The sequence below is a fragment of the Rhincodon typus genome, chromosome 38, assembly GCF_021869965.1.
Source record: "Rhincodon typus isolate 14 chromosome 38, sRhiTyp1.1, whole genome shotgun sequence".
Classification (NCBI taxonomy): Eukaryota; Metazoa; Chordata; class Chondrichthyes; order Orectolobiformes; family Rhincodontidae; genus Rhincodon; species Rhincodon typus.
The window spans coordinates 14,136,464-14,155,985 of record NC_063369.1 but is presented as its reverse complement, the minus strand read 5'-3'; the positions used below and the strand labels follow the sequence as shown (position 1 = coordinate 14,155,985).

General features: G+C 46.7%; 1 protein-coding gene across 1 annotated transcript in view; it reads left to right on the top strand.

The window, feature by feature from the left end:
- The window catches only part of LOC109926509 (adhesion G protein-coupled receptor E5-like), a 93,698-nt gene that overhangs the window by 71,746 nt on the left and 2,430 nt on the right, over positions 1-19,522 (top strand). The window contains exons 14-21 of the mRNA XM_048617838.1: positions 1,310-1,468; positions 3,201-3,401; positions 7,401-7,621; positions 8,167-8,233; positions 10,376-10,467; positions 14,915-15,083; positions 15,420-15,509; positions 17,026-19,522. The exon at positions 17,026-19,522 is cut by the window's right edge and continues 2,430 nt beyond it. Of these exons, the coding sequence (XP_048473795.1) occupies positions 1,310-1,468; positions 3,201-3,401; positions 7,401-7,621; positions 8,167-8,233; positions 10,376-10,467; positions 14,915-15,083; positions 15,420-15,509; positions 17,026-17,058 (1,032 nt within the window). The 3' untranslated portion in view covers positions 17,059-19,522. The remainder of the gene's footprint in view (positions 1-1,309; positions 1,469-3,200; positions 3,402-7,400; positions 7,622-8,166; positions 8,234-10,375; positions 10,468-14,914; positions 15,084-15,419; positions 15,510-17,025) is intronic.

The following is a 19,522-nucleotide window of genomic DNA, read 5'->3' as shown; positions in this document are numbered from 1 at the left end:
GGCAATGCCTGTATTCACATGAGCAGCCTCTCTCATCTCTCTGTGTCTTTCCTGCTGCTGGTATTAATTTTCCCTTGAATTAATTTTCAAAACTCAGCATGATAGCACTGAGAGAGGGTGCGGAGGAGATTTACCAGGATAGCGCCTGGACTGGAGAGTTTTAGTTATGAAGAGAGATTGGACAGACTGGGATTGTTTTCCTTAGAGCAGAGGAGATTCAGAGGCGATATGATTGAGATGTTTAAAATTATGAGGGATATAGATAGTGTAGACAGGAAGAACCTTGGTAGAGGTATCAGCGACCGGGGTCATGGATTTAAGGTAAAGGGCAGGAGGTTTGGAGGGGATGTGAGGACATCTTTTTCACCCAGAGGGTGGTGGGAATCTGGAACTCGCTGACTTTAATGATGGTAGAGACAGAAACCTTTATAACATTGGAGAAGTACTTAGATGTGCCCTTGCTTTGCCAAGGCATATAATGCTATGGGTCGAGTGCTAGGTAATGGGATTAGAACAATGAGGTGGTTGTCTTTGACCAGGGCAAACTCAAGGGTCTGTTTCTATGCTGTAGACCTCTATGACTCTAAAACATTAGGTCACAGGATTCTGAGAATGCATGAGTGAGAATGGAGGGAAGAGTCTTGAGTTGAAGAAGTAGGGTCTTGCTGACATAAGGCAAGTTTGAGGACCCAGAGGATATCTCAAAGAGCTCAACCAATGGAATACTTTTGAAGGGTGTTCAATATAGTAACAGGGGCAGACAATTCATACACAGCAAATTCCAAATCTGATAACAGTCAGTTGAGGGAGTGATAATGGTGAGATCACCACATTGAAACCCATCGCCCTTCAAAATGTTTCAAGGGCAGATGAAGCCTCGTTTTGCTCAAGGAAGCAATTCCTTTGGAAATGCAGCAGTCCCTCTGCATTGCACACTGCGTCCTTGAGGTGAGGGAGTGGGAGTTGAACACACAACCTTGAGGAGCTAGGGAAGAGAGCTTTACCACAGGGCCACAGCACAATGACTGAGTGGGTGAGGTTTTGGGAGGTGACTGTTGAGTTTGACACGGCAGGAACGTCAAGGGATGGAGGGAAACATGTTTGGGAATAAATGTTTCTCTGCAACAGCTCTTCCTGTATTGATGGGAAACTTGTTTGGGGGTGGGGGGTGGTATGGCAGAGGAGTGGTGGATGGACGTGAGGAAGTGGTCCCATCCCAATGGGCCTAAGCTAACCAAAGGCAAACTGGGAGGCAAATGTATGGATTTTTCAGATCGGATGTCACCCTGGATCTTTGCTCTTTCCCCAGAGCAAGAACGGGAAGGTGAAGTGCGTCTACTGGGACAGTTCAGAGGCCGCCTGGTCTTACAACGGGTGCAAATTGGAGGATTCCAACTCAACATTCACCGTTTGCAGCTGTTCACATCTGTCGAGTTTTGCTGTGCTCATGGCCTTGCACAAAATCGGGGTATGTTCTCAGGTGTTGGGTGGGGCACAGTGCAGAATGGACGTCTTTGGGGGGGAGTGGGTGCAGGCAGGTTGGTGGGCCCAACCAATCAAGGATCTGTCAGTGAGTTGCCTCCAAGTCACAACTGGCTGTTGTTCCATTTGAAACGGACCATGGCTCCAAAAGCCTGTCTTCGGGACAAAAAGTTCAATACCCACCGGAGATTTTCGAAAGACAAGAGGTTATTTTCTTCTCTCATGTGGGATTTGGGAAGTCTCTGGCAAGCTTGCTAGTTGCCCTTGCTTGCTCAGCTATTTTAGAATCCCTATGACGCAGGGAGAGGCCGTTCAGCCCATCAAGTCAGCAGCAACACTCTGAAGAGCATATCACCCAGACCGAGTCCCCTACCCTACCCCTGCATTTCCCATGGCTAACCCACAGCTGCCTGGACACTTAGGAGTAATTTAGCATGGTTAAGCCACCCTAACCTACACATCTTTGGACTGTGGGAGGAAACCTCGGCACCCGGAGGAAACCCACGCAGACACGGGGAGAACGTGCAAACTCCACACAGACAGTCACCCGAGGGTGGAATCGACCCCGGGTCCCTGGCGATGTGAGGCTGCAGTGCTAACCACTGAGCCACTGTGTCACTTTGGAGGCCCCATAGCTGTCAGCCATGTTGCTGCTGGTCTGGATTCACATTTAGGCCTGAACAAGTAATGACGACACATTTCTCTCTGTAAATGAGAGGTTGACAAGAATCATAGTTACTGAGAGTAGCCTCAATGCTAGGTTAATATTTCCCACTCTTTCTCCACCAGCGGTGGAGGGATTTAATTAACACATCCCCAGGAGATTAGGCTGAGCTTTGGATTGCTATCCACCAGCATCGCCATCTGCCATTGGCTGCAGTACCTCGCATCTCCGTAATCAAAACGGAACTCTACCAAACAGAAAGAAACACAGAGAAAGCGAAAGAAACACAGCAAGTCTGGTAGCGTCTGTGGAAAGCGAAACCGAGTTGACATTTTGAGTCGGGTATCAGTCTTATTCAGAGCTCCAATGGGCACAGTTCAGTTCACAACTCCAGTTCTGAAGAAGAGTCATATTAGACTTGAGGTGTTTAACTCTGTTTCTGTCTCTGCAGATGCTGCCAGAACTGCTGAGTCTCTCCAGCGTTCTCTGTGTCTGTCCTTGCATCTCCCTCAGCCTTAAAGCAAAGATTGGCATTATCTGGTCATTGCTTCCTCTCTGCAGGATGCTCCTCAAAAGAAGATAGAGTCATAGAGTAGTACAGCACAGAAACAGGCCTTTTGGACCAACTTGTCCATTCTGACAAGATATCCTAAATTAATCTAGTCCCATTTGCCAGCATTTGGCCCATATCCCTCTAAACCCTTCCTATTCATGTACCTATCCAGATGCCTTTTAAATGTTGTAATTGTACCAGCCTCCACCACTTCCTCTGGCAGCTCATTCCACACACGCACCACCCTCTGTGTGAAAAAGTTGCCCCTTGGGTCCCTTTTAAATCTTTCCCCTCTCATCTTAAACCTATGCCCCTCTAGTTTTAGACTCCCCCACCCTAGGGAAAAGACCTTGGCTATTCACCCTATCCATGCCCTTCATGATTTCATAAACCTCTATAAGGTCACCCCTCAGCCTCCGACGCTCCAGGGAAAGCAGCCATCGTCAGGTTTAGTTGTGCATCAGTTTGATGATCTGTCCTTTTCCCTTTTCTCTTCCTCAGCCTTTTGACGCTTTCATCCTAAACATAATCACCATGGTCGGCGTCATTTTATCGCTTGTGTGCCTCTTCATTTCAATCGTCACATTCGTTCTGTGCCACTCCATCAAGAGTGTAAGGACCACGATTCACACTCACCTCTGTGTGAGCCTATTCTTGGCAGAGTTACTGTTCCTAGTTGGGATATCTCGGACTGAACACGAGGTAAGAGATTGTGAATGCTCATCATTTCTCATTGTCTGAAGTGCAGTAAGAAATAGGCCACTCAGTCCAACCACTCCAAACTAGCTTATTAATGACTTATTCATTTTGCACATTCATGATTGAGGTAAGTAACTGAATGTTAAAATCTTCAAGTTTGCAAATGACACAAAGTTTGTGATCTTGATGAGCGTGCAGATGTGCATCAGTATGATATGGACAAATTGAAGACTGGGCAAATGTACAGCAGTTGGAGTATAACGTGAATAAATGGGAGATTATCCACTTTGGGAGCAAACACAGGAAGGTAGATTGCTATCTGTGATGTGAAAACACCGGTACAAAAACAAAGTTGCTGGAAAAGCTCAGCACGTCTGGCAGCATCTGTGGAGGAGAAAACAGAGTTAACGTTTCGGGTCCGGTGACCCTTCCTCAGAACTGATGGTGTCTGGGAAAACGTCAGTTTATATGCAGAGAATAGGGAGGTGAGTGGGGTAGGGAGTAAACGATAGGATAGAGCCCGAAGAGAGAGAAAGACAGTTGGACAGACAAAGGAGTTGCTAACGATCAGGCTGGGAGGGTGAATAGTTGTTAATGGGGACTGTTAGTGACTAACAACAGGGGTGTGTAATGACAGGCTATGTGGTAACAAGGCCTGGTGTGTGGGATAGGGGGCTGGGACATGGGAGACTTTAGGTCCTAAAATTATTGAATTCAATATTGAGTCCAGAGGGCTGTAGGGTCCCCAAGCAGAAAACGAGGTGCTGTTCCTCCAGCTTGCGTTGAGCTTCACTGGAACACTGCAGCAAGCCAGAGACAGAGATGTTGGCCAGGGAGCAGGTTGGTGTATTAAAGTGGTAGGCAACAGGTAGTTCAGGGTCTTTTTTGCGAGCAGAACGTAGATGTTCTGCGAAGCGGTCACCAAGTCTCCGCTTCATTTCCCCAATGTAAAGGAGACCACACTGTGAGCAGCGAATGCAGTAGACTAGATTCTGGGAAGTGCAGGTGAAGTGTTGCTTCACCTGGAAGGTATGTTTGGGCCCTTGGATACTGGGGAGGGAGGAGGTAAATGCGCAGGTGTTACACCTTCACCAGTTACAGGGGAAGGTGCCGAAGGGCTGTGGGGACGTGGGTGGACCAGGATGTCCCGGAGGGAACGGTCCCTGCGGAAGGCAGACAAGGGAGGGGAGGGGAATGTGTGTCTGGTGGTGGCATCATGCTGGAGGTGGCAGAAATGGCGTCTAATGATCTTCTGGATGTGGATGCTGGTGGGATGGTAGGTGAGGATAAGGGGAACCCTATCGCTGTTGCAGGAGGTAAGAGAGGGGGTGAGGGCGGAAGTGTGGGAGATGGGTCAGACCTAGTTGAGGGCAACGGTGCCTCAGTTGAGGAAGAAGGTGGACATTTTGGAGGCTCCCTTGTCGAAGTTGGCCTCATCTGAACATATACGATAGAGACTGAGAGAATGGGATGGAGTCTTTACAGGAAGTGGGGTGTGAGGATGGTTTACCGGGTTTACCAGACTGATTTCTGGGACGGCAGGACTGACATATGAAGAGAGACTGGATCGGTTAGCACTATATTCACTGGAGTTTAGAGGAATGAAGGGGGAAATTTCATAGAAACTTATAAAGTTCTAACAGGACTAGACAGGGTAAACACAGGAAGGATGTTCCCCACGCCTGAGGAGACCAGATCCAGGAGTCACAGTCTATGGATATGGAGTAGGCCATTTAGGACTGAGATGAGGAGAAATGTCTTCACCCAGAGAGTGGGGAGTCTGTGGGATTCTCTGTTGCAAAAAGCAACTGAGACCAAAGCATTGAATATTTTCAAGAAGGAATTAGATATAGCTCTTGGAGCTCAAGGGATCAAAGGGTAGAGGGGAGAAAGTGGGAACAGGGGACTGAGTTGGATGATCAGCCATGATCATAGTGAATGGTGGAGCAGTCTCGAGGGGCTGGATAGCCTAATCCTGCTCCTGTTTTCTATGTTTCGCATTTTATTCTCCATGAGTCCAAAGTATATTTAGCAAGAATAAAAATAAAAAGACCTTTTTCACAAATACACAGGGTTACAGAATTATAAAATCCCTACAGTGTGGAAGTAGGCCATTCGGCCCATGCCAACCCTCTGAAGAGCTTCCCACCCAGACCCATGCCCCCTACTCTATAATCTCACATTTAGCATGGCCAGTCCACCCTAATGTGCACATCTTTGGACTGTGGGAGGAAACCGGAGCACCCGGAGGAAACCCACGCAAACACGGGCAGAATGTGCAAACTCCACACAGACAGTCACTCGAGGCTGGAATCAAACACAGGACCATGGCACTGTGAGGCAGCAGTGTTAATCCCTGACCCACTCTGGTGGAAGTATAGTTTTGATTTCCTTACCTGGGAAGGGCACACCTGCCTTGGAATGAGTACAACAGAAGTTCACTAGAGTCGTTCCTGTCAGCAATGTATCACAAGGATTGCGGTGGTTAGAGCTATATTCCCTGGAGTGCAGCAAAACAAAAAAGTTAATCTCATTGAAACATATGAAACTCCTAAGTGACCTAACCAGGTAGATACCAAGGAAAATATCTCCCCTGGAGGGAGAAACTAGATCAAAGGGTGACAATTTCAGAGGTGAGGAGAAATTTCTTCCTTTAAAGTAATAAACCTTTGGAACACTCTACCCCAGATATATGTTCAACTTCTGGGTACATTCAGGAACAATGTAATTTAGATACAAAATTAGTGAAGGGGTACAGGAGCAGTGTCGGAAATTGTGTGTTGAGATAGAAATATTGGCCGTATTGAATAATCAAGATTGAAGGGCAGAATGGCCTAATTCTGATCCCATTTCTGACCTTTGCCCCTGAACTCATCACTGACTTTTCTTTCATTCTCCTGTCCAATCTAATCCATTTTACCTCAACCATACCCTCATATATCCAGTACAGGCTGATGTGATCAGGAGCCCTGTCTGGATTATTCCTTATCCAGAGAATAGGAGCAGAACCCCTGACCAAGGCATCCCTCCACTCTACGTCCTTACAGATTGGGAACCTCTTGACATGCTGGATGGGTTCTCTTCTTATAGAATCATGGAGTCATGGAGTCCAACAGCACGGAAACAGATCCTTCAATCCAATCAGTCCATGGCCAACATTATCCCAAACTAAACTCGTCTCACCTGCCTGCTCCTGGCCCATATCCCTCCATCCTTTCCTATTCATGTACTTATCCAAATGTCTTTTAAATGTTGTAATTGTATTCGCATCCACCACTTCCTCAGGAAGTTCATACCACATGCGAACCACCCTCTTTGTAAAAATTTTCCCCTCATGTCTTTTTTAAAGCTCTCTCCTCTCACTTTAAAACTGTGCCTCCTGGGTCTTGAAATCCCCCATCCTAGGGATAAGACACTTACCATTAACCTTACCTATATCCCGCATGATTTTATAAACCTCTATAAGGTCGCCTCTCAACCTCCTCCACTCCAGTGAAAAAGTGTCCCAGCCTATCCAGTCTCTCCTTATAACTCAAAACTTCCATACCTGGTAACATCCTGGCAAATCTTCTCTGAACCCTCTCCAGCTTAATAATATCCTTCCTATAACTAGACAATCAGAACTGCACACAGTACTCCAGAAGAGGCCTCACCAACGTCATGTACAACCTCAACATAACGTCCCAAATCCTATACTCAAAGGTTTGAGCAATAAAGGCAAGCATGCTAAACGCCTTCTTAACCACCCTGTCTATGTGCGACGCAAACTTCAAAGGATTATATACCTGCATCCCTAGATCTTTCTATTCTACAACACAACTAAGGCCCTACCATTAATTAAATAAGTACCAAAATGCAATACCTCACATTTATCCAGATTGAACCCCATCTGCCATTCTTGTTGGCTTCTGTTTGCTCTGTCCTTTGAACCGTCCAACCCAACACCCCTCCATGTGCCAACAACTTACTCACGAGATTAACGAGCCTCTGTGACCCTTGCAGACTGGTTGCGCTGTTATTGCTGGACTCCTGCATTACCTGTTCCTGGCCTGTTTCTCTTGGATGCTCCTGGAAGGTGTCCAGCTCTACATCATGGTGGTGAAGGTATTCAACGCAAACAACATACGCCTAAAGTACATGTGCCTGTTCGGCTATGGCCTTCCCCTGCTGGTGGTCGCTATCTCGGCCATTGCGTATTCTAAAGGATACGGGACAGATGAGTAGTAAGTATGGGCTTTGCTTTGACTGAGGAACACTTTGAATTCTCAGTGTCGGAACTTTACAGTTGAGTTTGCTCTTGAGATGGGATTGGCCATTAGTGACCTCCACTCATATCTCATCACTGATGAGGAACGTGTGAACTGGAACAGGCCATTCGGCCCCTTCTTGAGCCTTTCCTTACGTACAATGTTCACAATACACATTATTCTAACCTTCCTGATGAATGGACAAGGAGAGAGGACACTGGCTGTAAACCACTCCTGCACTTCAAATCCAGGGATGCAGACAAAATATAGGGTTCACTTCTCCTAATGGGTAGCCAATAACCCCCTACTTGAGGACAGAATTGAGCTGGGCAGTCAACGATGCACCCCATGGAAGAATATGAGGAGGAATGGCCATTTGAGTGGAGTAACTGGGGGGTGGTCTAACATCCGTAGGTTGGGGGAGAGACTTCTGTGCATGTTTGGTAGCAAAGAGAGGGAATATAAGTAATAAGAAGCTTTGTGAGCCTGGAAACAAATTTCTCCCCATCCGTCTTTTCCAGTTGCTGGTTGAGCCTGAAGGCAGGCTTTCTGTGGGCTTTCATCGCTCCGGTCAGTGTCATAATTCTGGTAAGTCTTTAGTTAAAATAAATGGACAAGAATCTAAAGCATCCGTCTGGATTCATGGTTCTCCTCGATACCTCTATCCCAACCCTGAGACCTCTACCATCTGAAAGGACAAGCCAACACCTTGCAACTCCCTCCAAGACATTCACCATCCAACTGTGGGTCTATATCAATAGTTCCTTCATTGTTCCCCTACCCCACTCCAACGCAAGGTCAAATTCCCTGCCCTGCAGCACCATGGGAGCTCCAATGATCAACCCAATGAGCTCCAAATTATTTTGGCAGCAGTTCCCACGGTGAGAGCAAACATCCGACATCTTAAGCAAATTGTTGCTTTTCAAATGGATCCCAGGGGAGAAAGATGATTCGCAGAGCCTCACTGAGATGCTCTCCTCACCCAGTAAGGATGGCAGAAGAAGGTAAACTTCCTCCTCCAATAGACAAAGTTCCATTCTGATGGAGATAACCTTCAAACAAAAAAATGCTGGGGATCACAATGGGTCAGGCAGCATCCATGGAGAGAGAGCAAGTGAACGTTTCGGGTCTGGATGACTCTTCATCAGGGCTGACGTGAAGTGTGGAGGGGGCAGCATAGGGGTGAAATAGGGGTGTAGTACTGGGGGAGAAAGGGGGCTGAGAGTGCAAATTAAGTTATCAGAATGTAAGAATCGCTCTGTCTCTTCGAGGAATGCCTACCCTGAAGACGTTTTGTTCTTCGCTCCCTCTCCACACTTCACTTCACCTCTAATGAAGAGATATCCAAACTCGAAACGTTAGCTTGCTGTCTCTCCATCGATGCTGCCTGACCCGTTGTGATCTCCAGCACTTATTGTTTTCAGTGCAGACTCCAGCATCTGCAGTAATTTGCTCCGACATTGAGAAAAACTAACTCAGGAGAGAATTGAACCCCAGTGCGGTCAGCTAACCCTGCAAAGTTAATTTTTGACCAAAGAGAGCCAGATGCTGAAGAACCTTAGCAAACATTGTGCTCTTTTGAGTACACATTCATTCTTTATAAACGTACAAATTGTCAACATCGTGGAATTCCATTTTGCAGTGTGCAAACAGGAGATTTGATCTCATTAACTCTTGCCCCCCTCAATTTGGGTTGAAATGGCTATCACTGTGGATAATGCTGTTCGTATAGTTTCAGGTCTGTTCATGGATACTGCCAAATACAGATCCTGATCAGTGGGTGTCTGGACGCCACCCTTGAGTTTTCAATAGCTGCTCTGTTTCAGTCTTTACCTGCTCTGAGACTGACTATTGTTAGATTTGCAGTGGGTTGTTCATTTAAATTTTAATGTACAGAGCACTGATTTCAACTCTCCCTCAGCAGTACCTTCATTTCCCGCTTCTCCAAATCTTGATGTCATGTGGCTGTTGACGTGAATACCATCATCTTGTACATTGTCATCATTTGTGGGATGTGGGCATTGCTGGCTATGCCAGCATTTTTTGCCTGTCCCTAGTTGCCCCTTGAGAAGGTGGGGGAGGGGATGAGCTGCCTTCTTGAACTGCTGGAGTCCCCGTGCTTTGGGTTGACCCAAATGCCCTTAGGGAGGGAATTCCAGGATTTTGACCCAGCGACAGTGAAGGGACGGTGATATATTTCCAAGTCAGGATGGCGAGTGGCTCGGAGGGGAACTTGCAGGGGGTGGTGTTCCCATGTATCTGCTGGCCTTGTCCTTCTAGATGGAAGTAGTCATGGGTTTGGAAGGTGCTGCCTGAGGGTCCTTGGTGAATTTCTTCATCTTGTAGATAGTACACACTGCTGCTATTGAGCGTCGGTGGTGAGGGAGTGGATGTTTGTGGATGTGGTGCCAATCAAGCAGGCTGCTTTGTCCTGGATGGTGTCTAGCTTCTTGAGTGTTATTGGAGCTGCACCGATCCAGGCAAGTGGGGAGTATTCCATTTCTTGATCATTCAGGGGAATCGAGGGTTATAGGGAAAGGGCAGTAAAGCGGACATGAGGAGTGTTGGAGCAGGTTCGAGGGGCCGAATGGTCTACTTCTCCTCCTATTTCTGATAGAAGAAGATTTCTGTTCAGGAGGTGAGTTACTCAATGCAGGACTCCCAGTCTCTGACCTGGTCCTGTGGCCACCATGTTTATCTTGCTCAAAGTGTTCTCTCTTTTCCATGCAGGTTAATGCAGGATTCTTTATCCTTACTGTCTGGCAGCTTGTGAATAAGTTTTCCAGCCTTAATCCCAATATGAGCGAATTGAAGAAAGTCAGGTGAGGAGACTTCTGCTGGCTTTCTTGTTTAGAGAATGGAAAGTTTATCTGGGCTTTTGTCTTCGAGCTTGTTGTCTTCACCCAAAGCTCAGTAGACTGTGCTTCTCATTCAAATTCCTTGAAATGATCAGTCCAATAATTTGTCACACATACTTCCAGATATGGATCTTGCTGTTACCATAGGATCATACAGTGCAGAGGCCCTTCAGCCCATCAAGTCTGTCCTTTGAAAAATAAACTTCTACCTATGCCAGTCCCATGTTCCCACACTAGGCCCATAGCCTTGAATGTTATGACACTTCAAGAGTTCATCCAAATACTTGTTAAAATTTCCTCCTCCCAGACAGTGCATTCCAGATTCCCACCACCCTCTTGGTGAAAAAGATTTTCCTCAAATCCCCTCTCTGCCTCCAGTCATAGAGTTATACAGCACAGAAACAGACCCTTCAGTCTAAATTGTCCATGCCAACCAGTTTCCCAAACTGATCTAGTCCTATTTGCCCACGTTTGGCCCATTTCCCTCTAAACCCTTCCTATTCATGTACCCATCCAGATGCCTTTTAAATGTTGTAATTGTCCCAGCCTCCACCACTTCCTCTGGCAGCTCATTCCATACACATACCACCCTCTGTGTGAAAAATTTACCCCTTAGGTCCCATTTAAAACTTTCCCCTCTCACCTTAAACCCTTTAGTTTGGACTCCCCTATCCTGGGCAAAAGACCTTGACTATTCACCTTATCTATGCCCGTCATGATTTTATAATCCTCCATAAGGTCACCCTCCCCCCACCCTCCTCCAGCCTCTGATGCTCCAGGGAAAATAGCCCCAGCCTATTCAGCCTCAATTTATAACTCAAACCCTCCAGTCTCAGAAAAATCCTCGTAAATAGTTTCTGCGCTCTTTCTAGTTTAACAACATTCTTGTTATTTACCCTTCGACTAAGGGGACCAGCTGCTTCCTATCCCACCCTGTCCATGACCCTCGTAATCTTAAACATCTTTATCAGTTCCCCCCTCAACCTTCTCTGCTCTAAAGAAAACAACCCGAGATTATCCAGCCTCTGTTCATCGCTGAAATGCCCCTGGTGAATCTCCTCTGTACCCACTCCAGTGCAATCACATCTTTTCTCAGAAGTACAGTTATGATTTAGAAGTTTTCCATAAGCCCAAAATAGAATCCTAGAATTTTACTGTACAGAAGGAGACCATTCAACTCATCATTTCTATACTGGCCAGTCCCATTCTCTAGGCCTATCTCCGTAACCCTCTAAATTCATCAAATATCTATCCCGGTTTCTTTTGAAACCTCATACGGAATCCGCCTCCAGCACCCTCCCAGGTAGCAAATCCTAACAACTCTCTGAGGAAAGAAGTTTCTCCTCATCTCACTCCTTGTGAGCTCTCTTGCTGACAGTCTTGAAGCTGTGACCCCTAGTTAATGACATACCGACTAATGGAAACAGAACATCCTTCTTTACCCTGTCAAAATTGTTCATGATTTTGAACCTCACAAAGAGTTTGTCTCTTAATACTCTTTGCTCCAAGGAGAATAAACTCAATTTCTCCGATCAATCGTATCAAAAATTCCTCATTCCTGGTATCCTGGTAAATCTTCTTAGCACTCTCTCCAGAGCTTTAACATTGTTCCTTAAATAAGGTATCCAGAATTGAACACAATACTTCAAATACGGCCTAACCAATGATTTGCAGAGGTGTAGCACCACTTTCATGCTAAGAATAAGATTAATAATAAATATAAGAAATGGGCTCGTGTCTTGAGGCTGTAAGGCCTAACTACTAGGCCTCAGATAATGGGTAACACTGCCTGTGCCTGGACAGGGAGAGGTTCTCATCTCAACAAATGAATGCCAGGTGACAAATTGGCCTGTCATTATGAGTATATCAATGATATTAATTGTGTTATGACCAATTGGCTTGTCCTAGTTGTTGCACCTGTGGGGTTACAAGATATCTCCCAGTTCGCAATTGAAAACTTAAAAATAGATCGCCAGAATTCCTCAGTTATAAATTTGGGTGAAGGTGGTGTATCTGGGCATTTGCTCCAGGTACGGACACTGAGCATCCATCTACAAGAGGAGCTGTAACATAGTGACGTCTGATCACAAAGAAACTGGGGTCTGGATCTGTCAGTGTACCGGTGAAATGTCATAGAATAGAATCACAGAATCTCTATGGTGTGGAAGCAGGCTATTCAGCCCATCGAATCCACACTGACCCTCCAAAGAGCATCCAAGCCACCTATCCTGTCCCTGCAGCCCTGCATTTTCCGTGTCTAATCAACCTAACCCACACATCCCTGGACATTATGGGTAACTTAGCATGGCCAAGCCACCCTAACCTGCACATTTTTGGACTGTGGAAGGGAACCGGAGCACCCGGAAGAAACCCATGGAGAATGTGCAAACTCCACACAGACATCCAAAGATGGAATTGAACTGAGGACCCTGGTGCTGTGAGGCTGTACTGAGCACTGAGCCACTGTGCTGCCCCACACCCTCTGTCACCATCCTGTGGAAAATTTTTATTCCAGTAAAGCCCGCTCCTGTCCATTCACAAGAGTATGGCTCTCACATTCAGACAAAGCGATTAACCTTCAACTGTCCCTTTAATTAATTCTCATTAACAAGGCTGGCACTTGTATTAAGAAAGAGGTATCGCTGACTGGGCCTAACATTTATAGAGTCACAGAGATGTACAGCATGGAAACAGACTATTCGGTCCAACTCGTCCATACTGACCAGATACGTTAAATTAATCTCGTCCCATCTTAGCCAAAACACTCCATGTTTGTACACTTCCTAGTGACTGAGGATAAAAAAAAGACACATCCTGTCACAAGACACAGAGTGCTGAGCATGCTCAGCTAACCCATGCTTGCAAAACCTGGATCCTAAAGCTGTGATATTAGAATGATAATCATCGATTCACAGAGCACGGAAGCAGACCCTTCGGTCCAACTTGTCTGTGCCAACCAAAAACCCCAATCTGATCTAGCGCCATTTGCCAGCATTTGGCCCATGTCCCTCTAAACCTTTCCTATTCGTGTACCCATTCAGGTGCCTTTTAAATGTTGTAATTGTACCAGCTTCCACCACTTCCTCTGGCAGCTCATTCCATGCATGCACCATCCTCTGTGTGAAAAAGTTGCACCTTAGGGCCCTTTTCAATTTTTCCCCTCTAACCTTAAACCTACGGCCTCTAGTTTTGGGGTCCCCTACCCTGGGGAAAAGACGTGGTCTACTCACCCTATCCATGCCCCTCATGACTTGATAAACCTCTACAAGGTCAACCTTCAGCCTCCGACATTCCAGGGAAAATAACCCCACCCTTTTCAGCCTCTCCCTATAGCTCAAACCCTCCAACCCTGGCAACATCCTTGTGAATCTTTTCTGACCCTTTTTTGCCTGGGAGAAGGTAGTGATGAGCTGCCTTCTTATATCGCTATTGTCTTTAAATTGTCGATGCACGCACAGTGTGCTGTTAGAGAGAGAGCTCTGGAATTATGGCCCACAGAACGTGAAGGAACGGTGGTATATTTGTCTTCTCCATCCTGGGAGGTGGTGATGGGTCTCAGTTTTGAAGCACCGCGGTCTGTTTGCCAGCTGTGCTCCTATGTCTGCAATGGTAAAGGTCATGGAAGAATGCTAACCATCCTGCTGCAGGCTCTAGTAATGAGTAAGTGATGTGATTTTGAATCCTGTTATTGGCTCAGGAGTTTAAATTCAGCTCACAAAGTGAAGCTGACATTTCTCTTTTCCAAAAAAAAGGAAGCTTATGTTGGCGATGACAAACGTGTACCTCCTGGTTTGAAATGAAAGACAGGCTTGTTGATCATTAACCATCAGGGAAGGAAACCTGCCATCTGTACCTGGTCTGGCCGACATGTGACTTCAGTCCCAGCCTCGAGTGGATTATTTTTAATGCCCCTCTGAACCAGCCTACCAAGTGACTCGGTATTCAAGGGGGTGGGTTGTTCACCTCAAAGGGCAGTTAGGGATGGTCAATAAATGTCGGATTTCTCAGTGACAAGAAAGTCCTGTCAATATGTTGTTGATTTGATTTGATTTATTATTGTCACATGTACCTAGGTACAGTGAAAAATTTTGTTTTGCGTGCAGTAAATGGAGATCATACCATACAAAGGGTAATAGAACAGAGCAAGGAATGTTACAGCTGCAGAGAAGGTGCACAGAGAACGAGACCAACATTTATTTGGTACAAAGTTCCAGGACTTTGATTCAGGAGTCGTGGACAACATGTAGGACCATAGGACCATAGGACATAGGAGCAGATTAGGCCATTCGGCCCATCAACATAAAGTAGTCTTCTCCTGACCTAACTGGAGAGTCCCCGAGTTGTCCCTGGGTGAGAGCGAATAGTTGGGACATACTTTTCCACTCATTCTCTATTCCCCATTTCTCCTCAGGGCCTTCACCTTCACAGCCATTGCTCAGCTCTGCCTCCTGGGATGTACCTGGATATTCGGAATGCTGCATTTCCAGGACGGCACCATTGCCATGGCTTATATCTTCACCATCATCAACAGCCTGCAAGGTGCATTCATCTTCATCCTGCACTGCCTCTGCAACAAGCAGGTAAGATGCTGAACCCATTGGAGGGACACCTTACCCTGCTGACACTGTTACCTTCTCACTGTGTGCAAGTAACCCTTCGGGCCCAAACAATGGATCACAAAATAAGGCCACCCTCATTTTTATAACCTGTCGGAACCTCCATCGAATTCTCTGAGGAGGATATACAGGAGACACACTCTGTCTCTTCCTCTCCTAGGAATGCCCCAGGACATTTGAAGAGAGTCACTGGGGTGTTGTAGAATGGCCCTGGATAGAGGGCTCAATCTCTCCATTGCAGTCTCTCTCCTTTGCTGTCTCTATCTCCAGTGCTAACTCCATATCCCTGTTGTCTTGAAGGTGAGGGATGAGTACAACAAGGCCTTCATTGGAGTTTGCCACATGAAGAAAGCATCCAAATACTCCGAGTTTTCGACCTTTTCAACCCAGGTATGTGTGTGTGTGTGTGTGTGTGTGTGTGTGTGTGCGTGTGCGTGTGTGTGTGAGCGTGCGTGTGTGTGTGTGTGTGTGTATATGTGTGTGTATGTGTGTGTGAGTGTGTGTGTATGTGTGTGTGTGAGTGTGTGTGTGTGTGCGCGCATGTGTGTGTGTGCGTGTGTGTGTGCGTGCATATGTGCATGAGTGTGTGTGTGTGTGAGTGTGTGTGTGTGTGCGCGCATGTGTGTGAGTGTGTGTGTGCGTGCGTGCGTGTATGTATGTATGCGTGTGTGCGTGTGTGTGTATGTGTGTATGTGTGTGTGTGCGTGCATGTGTGTGTGTGCGTGTGTGTGAGCAGACAAGTCAGAACGGAGGGGCCCACATCAGCTGAGACCCTGTCCACCAGACGGTGCTGTATGTCTCCATGTACTGACCGGCCTGTACTCCAATTGACCCTGCGTCTACATTTGCTCAGTTCAAGAGGATTTGAAGTGAACCTCCCCGATGCAATGTTGACAAAGTGCTGCACTGTCCCAGGTGAAGACTTTCAGGAAAAGTATTAAGCCAAAAGGCCCCACCTGTCCCCTCAGGTGAATTGAAAGAGCCTGAAGGTTGTGAATTATCCACTTTGTCCTCAACCAGCATGAGGTTAAAATGCCTTGCTGGGCTGCTAAAGAGTCACCCACATTGCTGTGGGTCTGGAGTCACATGTAGGTAAATACAGCAGTTTCCTTCCCGAAAGGACATTAGTGAACCAGATGGGTTTTATAATAATCAATGACGATCAATGAGTGAGTGCAGCTCCAACAACACTCAAGAAGCTCGACACCATCCAGGACAAAGCAGCCCCCGCTTGATTGGCACTACATCCACAAATTTACACTCCCTCCACCACCGACGGTCAGTAGCAGCAGCGTGTACTATCTATAAGATGCACTGCAGATAGTGCATCTACACTAGAAATTCACCAAAGACCCTCAGACAGCACCTTCCAAACCCATGACCACTTCCATCTAGAAGGATAAGGCCAGCAGATACATGGGAACACCACCCCCTGCAAGTTCCCCTCCGAGCCACTCGCCATCCTGACTTGGAAATATATCGCCGTTCCTTCAGCGTCTCTGGGTTAAATTCCTGGAATTCCCTCCCCAAGGGCATTGTGGGTCAACCCACAGCACATGGACTGCAGCGGTTCAAGAAGGCAGCTCACCACTACCTTCTCAAGGGGCAACTAGGGACGGGCAATAAATGCTGGGCCCGGCCAGTAATGTCCACATCCTGTATAGAGAATCAAACAAAGTTGACATTCACCATTACCAAAAGTAGTTTTCAATTTTACATATTTTTAATTGCTTGTAGATCGTACTAAGTAACAAGGGAATTTTAACCTCTGACCCCAGACTATCATTACCCCAGGATTACCAGCCCTGTGATATTACCACTGTGTCACTGTCTCCCTATCGCTTTCAGGCAAATTAATTCAAAAATACCTTGGCAATTTTGAATAATTCTCTTTCGTCTCTTCCAGGCGTTGAAAAGCACAAACGAAACAGGAATGTGAGTCTGGAGGGGGAACACAGTGTCGCACGCTGAGCTAGCAGGAGATCTGCTTATTTTTGTGCAATAGAGAGACAGTGAGAGAGACAGCATTCCACTGCTTGACTCTGTCTGGAACTGAGAGCATCTTACATGTCCCACTCCTGCTGACTGGTTTTCCCGCAGTCTCTCTGTTTAAATGTGGTACGAACTTTGGAAGAGAGTTTAATGAAGCTTGGGGGTGGGAGGGGTGGGGTGCGGGGAGGAGGGTGCAGTGACTTGTGCCATTCCTAAGTTCTGAAATGTTCTCACCCCTTGGATGGGTTTGCTTCTGTGAGCATCTCTCACAAAATGGGCTTGTATAACTTTTAGGATTTGAGCATCACCGTACAATAACGACACTGCAGCAGATTATACGATGCTTATTCGTCCTGACCACCTGGGATCAAATGGATGGCACAGCTAGTGAAGGGTCTTTTGCCTGGGCTAAATGTCATGTGTGAAATGTGTTTGAGCAGGTATTTTCAATCTCATTGGCACTCTGATTACCCCAAGTATTATTGTCCCGTCAGACCGTGGATTTCAAGGGTGGCATTGGGTGAAGGACATTTTGCCAAGTGTAGAGCTCCAGCCAATCCTGGGCACAATTGTCAGGCAGGCTGTGAAATCAAAGAGAGTTCCCACACCGATGCCATTCAAGCCAAGTCTGACCTGAGTCCCTTCAGGCTTCCAGTTGCGTTGCACTGCACCTTTGGGATTCAGCTCTGAAATCAGTGGGGAACTCACCGAGCCCAGTACCAACACAGCTCACTGGCTACTTGCTAAAACCTGAACCAGCCGAGTGTGGTGCCAGGGACGGGCAGGGTATAACCTGAGGACCTGCTGCTTTCAAAGCAATTAAACTCTTATATTTGCGTCGTGAGCTGTTCGATAATAGCAGAGGAAGTACCTTTGAGTTTATTTTTTTATAAAGATCTGTTTGCTTTCCATATGGACTTGTTTCGTAGAATTTGCATTCTGATTATTTGACACATAAGTGGGTGCCAACCTAGAGCCCACTCTCCACAGGTGTTGGCACCATCGGATGGCATGACAAGCTGGTTATCACAAGGGCTTGGCCCCAGTGTACCTCCTGTTCAGGACCTGGCCACTGGTACTTTCAGTGACATATTGGCTGGTTGGGAACCCAAGCTGGAGGTTAGCAAAATGACACTTGAGCTACATGCCAGGGGCATGGCGCAGGTATCACCATTCCTTGGCTAGGAAGCCCAACCAATCCTATCTTCACCACGAACGGGCCTGCTACAGTAAAGGGAAAGTCACAATGGGACTGGCCTGTCACCAGAGACTAGGAGAGAAATGGCTGGTGGTGAGTTTAACCTGAGGGTTACCATTGAGAAGCTGGTCACCTCAGCTGGGATAGGAATTGGACCCACACTGCTGGTCTCTCTCTGCACACCCAAACTAACCAACTGCCCCCATCCCACACCCCAAACTGTGTTAATGCAACAGAGGATTGACTGGTACCGAAACTGAAGCCAATCACATTTTGATTCAGAGAAACCAGATTAAGCTGACGTTATAGTTTAGGGCTTCTGCACATCAACATGTCCATATGTAAGGCAGATATCAGAGTACATGCGTGTGCATGATGGTATGTATATATGTGTGTGTGTGTGTGTGTGTGTGTGTGTGTACAGTTTGTATAATAAATCAGCAATTCTATTCATGAAAGTCGCCAGAGTCCCCATAGGCTCGTCTCCATCAGAGAGAGACAACTGGTTGGTGGGGGAGTTTACCGTGAGAGGCACCACCTCAGGTTCAGAAGGAAGGATCTTCACAGCGATCTCAGCCGGTATGGGAATTGAACCTAAGCTATTAATGTCACCCTGTATACTAACGTAGACACATTGAAAATCAGGAGCAGGAGTAGGTCATTCGGCCCTTCGAGCCTGCTCTGCCATTCAATATCATCAAGGCTGATCATCCAATTCAATCCCCATGTTCCCATTTTCTCCCCGTACCCTTTAGTCCAAAGAATTATGTCTGACTCCTTCTTGAAAAAATTCAATGTTTTGGCCTCCTTTGCTTCCTGTGGCAGAGAATTCCACAGGCTCACCATTGTCTGGGTGAACACATTTCCCCCCATCTCAATCTTTAATGGCCCCTGGTTCTGGACTCCCCAGTACATTGGGAGCATTCTTTCTGTGTTTGCCATTGTCTACTGCTGTTAAAATTTAATAGGCTTCAATGAGATTCCCCTCAGTCTTCTAAACTCCAAAAGCCAGCCAGCTGAACGGAATAATCCTTTAATAGCTGAGCAATCTACAGCTATACTGCGTTCAACAATCTCAGTGTTGTTACTGCACAAGTCATTAAAGCCTATCAGACCGTCAGTACAGAGGGAACGCTGCACTGTCGTAGGGTCAGCACAGAGGGAATGCCGCACTGTCGTAGGGTCAGCACAGAGGGAACGCCGCACTGTCGTA